This window comes from Lucilia sericata, unplaced genomic scaffold (assembly GCF_015586225.1).
Source record: "Lucilia sericata isolate MDLA Ls3-8-SP2 unplaced genomic scaffold, ASM1558622v1 Contig000138F_arrow, whole genome shotgun sequence".
NCBI classification, from domain to species: Eukaryota; Metazoa; Arthropoda; class Insecta; order Diptera; family Calliphoridae; genus Lucilia; species Lucilia sericata.
This window is the reverse complement of record NW_023994170.1, coordinates 412,030-421,664: the sequence shown is the minus strand read 5'-3', so window position 1 is coordinate 421,664 and position 9,635 is coordinate 412,030. Positions and strand designations below refer to the sequence as shown.

Genomic DNA, 9,635 nt, shown 5'->3' with positions numbered 1-9,635 from the left:
GCTTTTAACCATAAAAACATTACAATTTGTTTTTATATTTTTGTTAAGTTAACGAATTTATTTAATAACTCTCTACTCATTATATTTAAATTAGACGCAATAAAATCGAAAATAAAATAACTATTTACTGCTTTTGTTTTATTTAAAAGATATTCCTTCGTGCCAATATTAATTCATGAAAGAGTTATGCCATGTTTTCACGGCAAGTTGCTAAATATTGCCGTTTTCACGATACACTCGTAATTCGTTTTGGCAGTTCATCGCCATATTGTGTTTTCTATTCATTGCTTTGTTTTTCGTTGGAATAAATGTGTATTATACCAAGTTCACACGGAGAGTTGAATTACTTTTTTAGGCTCCTGAATTACAATAGCCAATTAACAAACAGCTGATTATAATAAATACCCGACAAAAATTATAGGTGACACTCATTCATTCGAAATTGGTGGATAATTCAAACGTACAGCTTGTGTAATTCGCCACTGAAATTTTGTATGGCGAATCATGTAATTCAGTTCGTAATTGGGAGTTGAATAAGGAATGAGACAGTGAATAACGAATAATTTCATCGTGTTAACGGGGTAATGACTTTTTGATTTTTTTTTTTTTTTTTTTTTTGCAAATATCAAATTTTACATGTATAAACCAAAAAGTCCATACAAAAATTTTAAGAAACGCAATTTTAATTTTTCGATACAATCGAAAAAGTTTCCGCACCAATGAAGTTGAAAATTTGGTCTCTATATTTTAAGTTAATTTGAAATATGAATTCTCAGAAGTTTTAAACAATACTTTAAACTTAAAGTGGCTTTAGACTATCAGACTTTACGTACGACTTTACGCACGAAAAATCCAATTAATAAAGAGAATAAATTCGTATGATTTAAATGTATTTTTTGTTTTTACACTATTTGTATTAGACAATAACAAAGTAGAATGGAAACAGCTGTTTCATAAAAATATATCCCTAATCTAATGAAACCTGCTTGTTTTATGAATCATTTAAAAAAATGAACTATCAAATTTTTCATCCGTATTTTCTATTAATATTGCGTTTGGACGATCCCATCCGTCCTCTTCTACACAGAATTTTAACAGACCATATTATGTTTGGTACATTGTAAGCTTTTTAAAGCATATAGGTTTGTTCCCACACAATATATATGTATGTCAAATGAAATATCTCTAAACTATATTTCTTTTGTTATATACACAGAGAAAACAGATTCGTTGCCACAACCGAATTTGTTTCCAATCGAATTTGGTCGGTTACAACAACTACCACATAAATTGGTTGCAATTACCGAATATTTCATTTGTTAAAATTATGTTTTTAGAACACAGGTAAGTTGTTAGCACCGAATTATCGATTGAAGTCATTGATTAAGTAGTTGTCATAATTACTTATTTTAAAATACAATTCGGTTACGGTGACCGAAACTATCAATATTAGTAACCAATAAAAATACTCGTATTGTTTTATATTTATTTGATTTTTTTTATTTCCTAGTAGATATGCATGTACATATAATTTGTTTTTAGATTTTAAATTCAATCCTTACTGTACGTTCATAAATCCATTGATAGCGCGAAACTGCAATATTTTAAATAAAACGTACTTTGCAGTATTTCTTGTTTCATATTTACATATTGTTACAGATCTTACTAATTCACAAAACCTAATGTATTTATGAACGTACTTACATTTTTTAGTTTACGTCTACATTTCTACTGAAAAGATACATAATAAAATATTTGGAATTGACAATTTACATATATGATGCCAATCTTATTCGCGATGCCCACCAGATCATAATCACAGGCAGGTGAAAATAATCCCTATGTAAATAAATGTTTCTTTTTGTGTATCTGGCAACTCCAAATAGTACAATTTCACAACCACTAAACCATATCGTGACCCTATATTCAAAATGTGCGAACTCAATTTTGGGCAAAGTGAGTTTTTGATGCAAAAGGATTCCTCAATGCATGATCCACGTCTGGTATAAATTTGAAACCAAAAAAGTAATTTTTGAACTTTTAACAACAATTTTTGTTAATATGCTATCTCAAAGTTAAATATTTATTGAAGAAAATAAGTGCTAACTTCCATACAAATTTTACAACATTTTTTAAAACTTCAAATTTATTTAAAATTTATTTTGTATATTAACAAGATGAACATGCTGAAAACAAAACAGGTGATTAATAAATTGAATGTATAGTTTTTAAGATATGATCATTTATATATTTGTATATAAAGCCAGTTTTAGACTTTAAATAATGTTTTTCCGAAAAATGTAAAGTTATTTCAGAAATCGTTTATAACACTAAGATCTATAATATTCTATGGTTCCAATTTAGAATTTTGATTATAAAAAAGTCTTTAAATGTGCAAAATAATGGAGTATTATTCTAAAAATATTGGTACTTTTTATATTAAAAAACTTTTCATAATTTAAAATATTTGTAATGAGAATAAGGAATAGTAAACAAGCAGATATGCCATGAGTTTTTCTACTTAAATGGTGTAAATGCATCTTATTGGACTTACTGGTTTGATTTATATCCCTTAAAAAAAACATTTCATAAAATTATAAAATAACGCATATTATTACAAGAAATTTTTGTTCTATTCTTTGAACAAAACATGCTAACTTAGAACAAATATTTGTTTTTTTGTCGACCAAAAAGTGCTATCTTAAATAAGTCGCTAAAATGTGCAAAATATTAAAATTTTTTCATAGGTAAGAATTAGTAAGGATGTTAAAAACGTATTATGGAAGAAATATTGTCTTTTAGTGCAATATTTCACGAATTAAATAGTTTTTTTGCTTTCCTGAAAACTAGACTTTATTGATTTAGCACTTTTTGAATATAGGGTATCGATATAGTAGCATATAGCCGAAAGAGATTGTCAAAGACTTAAGACCCTTTTAAAAACCTAACTGTTGAGAATGTATTAGCACAAAAATAAGTACAGTTGTTCAAAAGGTACTGAATAATAAATGTATTTCTGATACGTTATTTCTTGTATGTTATTACTGGGATTTTATAATATAAAATATATAAAATATAATAATAATATAATATAAAATAATATAAAATAATATAAAATATATAAGATTTATATACTAGTGAATGAAAATAATAGTTAATTAAGAAGATATTTCATCTTAAAACATATTATAAACATGTCTTTTTTTTCTGCACCAATCGAAAAAGAAAAAAAGTGTGTGAAATACTTTTTTCATTTTTAATACTAAAATTTACAACTTTTCTTTTTTCAGTTTTAATTAAAATGAAATGTCGAAGAATAAAAAATATTTTTTTTCGTTTGTAAAATATAAATTATTTACGGGATTTTAAACACAATAAAAGTGTCACAAAAAATAAAAAATATTCAGTTTAATTGATAAGAAAAACTATTATGTGCTAATATTCTCGCAATTTCGCGAAGAAAATTTGAAGTTTTGTGAGTGCGTTTAGTTCTCTCAAGTGTGTTTTATTCCCTCAGAACTCGTCTGTGTGGAGAGAAACAAATTTTGTTTGACAACCCCTTCAGTTTCGCCTATATCCCTACTATATGCACTGAACTATAGAGAAACATAGAGAGGAAACCTGTCAAAATTTCATATGGCATAGAATATTACCGTAAAAGGCCAACTCTCCCGGAAAAAACCTAACTCAGCTGTCAAAAAAACCTAACTCTAAATATGTATTAGTAAGATTTTCTTTAAGGGCCCTTCACACGGTCACACTTTACGTACGACAAGTCTAATGAAAAAGTAAAATGAAATTCCATCCGTATGACAAAAAAGAGAATAAAAGTCGTATGATTTATATTTTTTGTGTTTACACGATTGGTATAAAACAATAACAAAGTAAGATGGAAACAGCTGTTTCACTTTTTTGTATGTGTTTACATAAAAATACATCCCTGATCTAATGCGACTTGCTTGTTTTTTGAATCATTTTAAAAAATGAAGAGAGCCATACGACTGTCAAATTTTCCATCCGTATTTTCTCTAAATGTGTGGTTTCATTACATATTGCGTTTAGACGATCCCATCCGTTCTCTTCTACACAAAATTTTGACAGATCATATTACTTGTGTGCTCGTGTGAAGGGGGCTTTAGAAGTGTTAGTGTATAAAAGCTTCCCACTAAACAATTTTTGCCGAATTCGTACCGACAGTCTGCACAAGTTCCCGATTTCGTATCCGAATTCCGTCAGAATTCGTTACGAAAATCGTATGAAAGGTTGCTCGGAATTCGGAACTCTTTGTCTGAGGAAATTCGGAATAATGTGCAGAGTTGTCGTTCAGAATTCGGTACGAAATCTGATGTAAATTCCTGGGGAAATTCTGAAGGAATTTTCGACAAATCTGATTGAAGTCTGGTACCATGTCTGACATTCTTTCGACATTTCGTACGAAAGTCTGATCAAATATAAGAAAGTCTGATAGATGTCGGATAAATGTCTGATAAAATGTCCGACATTTCGTTTAAAAGTCTGATCAAGTATAAGAATGTCTGATAGATGTCGGATAAATGTCTGATAAAATGTCCGACAGTTCGTACAAAAGTCTGATCAAGTATAAGAAAATGGCCTGACTATTCTGATCAACGTCTGATGAAAACTATTTTCATATATACAATTTATTATGGTTTAAGTTTATTAATTTTAATAATAATTTATAAGCTTCCATTATTCATGACTTCTTAAGGGTACATAAATAAATAATAGAAATTTATAGATTATTTTTAAAATTAATAAAATTAAACCATACTACTTACGTATTATATACGAAAATAGAGTTCATTATATACATCTATTTAAAATTATAAAATTAAACCATAAAAAATTATGTAATTTTTTTGCTAATTTTTGTGTATTAACAAAGTTTAAAGAAATTTAAACAATAATCATCACATATGCAGATGTTGTTTACTTGATTTCCAAAAACTAACTGAGAAAATAAAAGAAAATAAAAATTAAATTCCCTTTTAAAGTACAGTTGACAAATTTCAAAATATAAACAGGTTTGTGCATGATTTTTATAAAAAAAAACAAAATTTTCTTCAGATAATGTGCAGAGTTGTCGCAAAGTTTTCTTACAAAAGTACTGAAAATGGGAACAAAATGACCGAGCAAAAAATATCAGAAAATGTGCAGACTATTCTGTTAAATATCTAAAGGAACGTTACAAAAACAATTCTCTTCAGATTATGTGCAGATTTATCGGATATAATTCTTAATCCATTTTATATTTTACTTCAGAAAATGTATAGACTATTCTCCTTTATGTCTAAAAAATAATATAGGAATAAAAAAACAAATTGTCCTCCGCCAATGTGCAGATTAGTCTCATAATTGTCGTAACACTGAAATTCCCTTACGACAATGTGCAGACAAGTCTGATATTAATCGTTTAATACTTCAGAAAATGTGCAGAAAAGTCTAACAAACAGTTTGCCGATTATTCTGTAAAATGTCTAAAGGAAATTTAGAAATTCGTTAAAAATTCTGATAAAGTATAAGAATTATTTCAGAAAATTTCTGACATCAGACATGTCTGAAAAAATTGTTTACTGGGTTTTTACCACACATACAATGCCCACATAGTTGTATAAAATCGGTCGAAATAATATTACAATGTTTTTATTGCATTAATTTTCTTAAATTAATACATTTTAAATTGCATTTATAAAAGCATGATAATATTTTTCATGCATTCTGTATTTGTTGAAATGCAAAATTCTTTCATTTCTTGGATTATCATACATTTGTTTACTACTAAGAAATGCTACTCTGCACCTTCAATTTGAAATTAGAAAAACAAAAAATGAATTGTCAAACAATTGAAAAAATAATTTTTTGGCTTATGAAAATTAAAAAGATTTCGATAAAGAAAATATATTAAAACAATTGTAAGACAAGTAAGAGTGTTATATTCGGCTGTGCCGAATCTTATATACCCTTCACCACAGTGTATTTAAAAATATCAATTCTATAAAATTTTAATTTATTTCATTTTCCCGTTTATATCATTATTATAGCAATAGCAAAACAAACAACAACAACGCTAAACGAAATAAACACACAAAAAAAACAAAATACACAAGGCAGTAAAACCAACAGACATAAAAACATACGAAACGAAATACACAAAAACAAAATAGACAACGCAATGAAACCAACAGACATCCAAACATACGAAACTGAATACACCAAAAAACAAGCCACGAGAAGATAACAAACTCTGGCTGGCAAACTTTTTTTACTCGATTATGGGAGAGAGGGAGAAAATTACTCTTTTGTGCAGAAAATGAGTATTATTTGCAGAAATTGAGTTTTTTGTGCAGAAAATGAGTATTTTCTTTTCTTTGCAGACTGAATGTGCAGTGCTGCCAAATTCTTATATATTTAAATGCACTCATCAAGGATGGGAAGTGAATTAAATGAAAACAATTTCAAACAACAATATACGAAATTATTTTTGATATATTATAAAATAATTTATTAAAGGTATTTTAATTTTTTTGTTTTGGAATACGGTCGGTATTTATAAACTTTTTAAAACCATTCAAAACTTTTTATTTCTAAACGTATATCTACAAATTTAACAAAAATATTTAAATTTCTAGTACCCATATTTTCCAATTTATTTTAATGTTAAATTTCAATTGTTCCTCCAAAATTTTCAATTGAATTTTCCAATTTTCATAAATTTTTAATTTATTTCAATTTTAAATTAAAATTGTACTTTAGAAATATCTAATTTTATATCAAAATTTACTAATTGCATTTTAAAATTTTAACTAGAATTTCTAAAATGTATGTAAATTCTAAATATATAGAAAATATTAATCTAAAATACAAATAGAAATTTCCGCAATACAAAAGGAAACTTCTAAAATACTTTTGAAAATTTTGGAATGTAAATATAAAATTCTCAAATGCAATAATTGTTTTTTTATAAAAATGTCTAAAAATATAAAAATATTTGAAATACAATTTGACTACAACGTTATAACAAAAAATCTACTTTTTAATTAAAAAACTAATATGCCCTATACACTAAGTAAAAGCTAGTAGTTTTTGGCTTTATTGAGTTTTTGTTTGAAAAACTACTAAAATTTATTTAGTTTTCCCATAAAAATTCAAAATTTTGTCGAAAACTAATATGTAAAAGAAAACGTCTAAAAGTGAAAAACTACTTTTTGAATTTTTCATATTTTAACATTTTATATTTATAAATTTCATTTATTTCATATAAATAAATTAATAAAGAGTTTTAAAAGATTTTTACAACTCAATGTCTATCTTTTATTTTGGTGTGAATACAGTATAAAGAAAATGCGAATAATTTGAAAAAGTCGACTTTTTAGATTCAAACCAAGATAATTTAGGAAAAGCTTATCCAACCCTGTACTTAGCAAATGGCAACTTTTTAGTACAAAAAATGTCAACTTGGCACAACTACTGATCCAACTGATGAATTTACTTTAAGATTTTTTTATTGTAATTATTAAAAGAACGTGTTTGTTTCTTTTAGCTAATAGCTTGCTATTCCACCAGTGGTAAATCAGCTAAGGGTAAAATCAATGAAAGTGCCGCTGATGCAGTGCACGATTTACACGTGGTGCCTTTGAAGTCTCCCCAATTGGGTAAGATGATTGTCTCGTATGTAGGTGAAAATGCTGAATTGGTCAACCAATATTTATCCCGTGAATTGGCTGTAGAATTGACACCACAAGGTACATTAGCTGAAAAAATTAGAGCCGCTGTTGCTGGTGTACCCGCCTTCTTTACACCCACCGGTTATGGTACTCTTATCCAAACAGGTGGAGCTCCAATTAAATACAGCAAAGATGGTAAAGTTGAAATTGCTAGCAAACCAAAACCAGTACAAGAATTTAATGGCAGAAACTATGTCATGGAGGAGGCTATGTTTGCTGATTTTGCTATTGTCAAGGCTCAAAAGGCTGATCCCTATGGCAATTTGGGTGAGTTTTATATAAAAGAGGAAATATTGAATTATTCTTTATTTTAAATTATTAATTATTACGGTTTTCAATAAGGCTGCCCGTAACTTCAATGCCGCTATGTGCCGTGCTACTAAAGTCACCATTGTTGAGGTCGAAGAAATTGTGCCCATAGGTGCTATTGATCCCCATGAAATCCATATTCCTGGCATCTATGTTAAGCGTATCTTCAAGGGTACCAACTATGAGAAACGTATCGAAAAGGTACGCATTACTGAGACTGACTCTACCAAGAAATCGGCTCCCACACCAGCCCAGGCCGTACGTGAACGTATTGCTAAACGCGTTGCCATGGAGTTCCGTGATGGTATGTATGCCAATTTGGGTATTGGTATGCCCGTACTCGCCTCCAACTACATCCCTAAGGGCATGAATGTTATGTTGCAATCGGAAAATGGTATTTTGGGTTTGGGTACCTTCCCCACTAAGGATAAAGTTGATCCTGATTTTATTAATGCTGGTAAGGAAACTGTTACCGTCGTACCTGGTGCTTCTTTCTTTGGTTCCGATGACAGTTTTGCCATGATCCGTGGTGGTCATATGGATTTGACTGTTTTGGGTGCTATGCAAGTGTCGGCTACTAGTGGCAAATTGGATGATTCCCGTAAGTTTTAAAATTTTGTGGAATATAGTAAAAATCAATTTGGAATTTCAGGGTAAACTTGTTAAGGGTACGGGTGGTGCTATGGATTTGGTAGCTGCTCCCGGTACTAAAGTGGTTGTTACAATGGAACACAATGCCCGTGATGGTTCTCCCAAAATTTTGGACTCCTGCTCTTTGCCTTTGACCGGCAAAAATGTTGTTGATTTAATTATTACCGAAAAGGTAAAACGAACAATTTAAAGCTTTTTTAAATTTATGTATTAATTTTTGATTTTTTTTTTTGTTTTCAGGCTGTTTTCCAAGTTGAAAAGGGTGCTGGTCTTACTCTTCTTGAAATCGCTGAGGGTCTTACCGTTGATGATATTACCGCCTGCACTGGAGCTAAATTCATTGTTTCTCCCAATGTTAAGAAAATGTATCAAATTGATGCTTAAGAAAATGTCTCAAATTGATGTATAATTTGTTGCGTACATTTGTTTTCTTAGCCAGAAAATGGACTGGTTCTATTTGCTGTTATACCTCAACCTCCTCCCCTTCGTTAATATTAAGTTAAATACAAAATGAAATATAATTTCTTCTTAAATTTATATTAAGTCGTACTAAGATGTGAATTGCATTAATATTTCTTAATCTACAATGTAAAGTTAAATTTAAGCGTGATTAAAGATTGCATTTATTTTAATATTAAAAAATTGACAAAAAAAACATAATAATGAAGTAATCTGAAATTCAATTGTAAATTTATGCAATAATTAGACTATGAATTCATTAAGGAAAGGATAAACTACAACCACTACAAATATTTTTTTGAAATAGTACTTATAACAAAAAAAGTACTTTTTAGGTTTTAAAGTACTTAACTAATTTTCCGCAGGAATATAGTCTAGTCTATAGACTAGACTATAGACTAGTCTATAGACTAGACTATAGACTAGACTATGGACTAGACTATAGACTAGACCATGGACTAGACTATAGAC

At 28.7% G+C, this 9,635-nt stretch overlaps 1 protein-coding gene across 1 annotated transcript; it reads left to right on the top strand.

Annotated features, from left to right (window-relative positions):
* Nucleotides 1-7,458: 7,458 nt before the first annotated feature.
* Nucleotides 7,459-9,347, top strand: LOC119601044 (succinyl-CoA:3-ketoacid-coenzyme A transferase, mitochondrial-like). The gene is given in 5 exon segments (XM_037951736.1): nucleotides 7,459-8,012; nucleotides 8,077-8,632; nucleotides 8,634-8,655; nucleotides 8,707-8,877; nucleotides 8,946-9,347. Coding segments are annotated over 5 exon segments (1,227 nt in total). The 5' UTR covers nucleotides 7,459-7,678; the 3' UTR covers nucleotides 9,090-9,347.
* The last annotated feature ends 288 nt before the right edge of the window (nucleotides 9,348-9,635 follow it).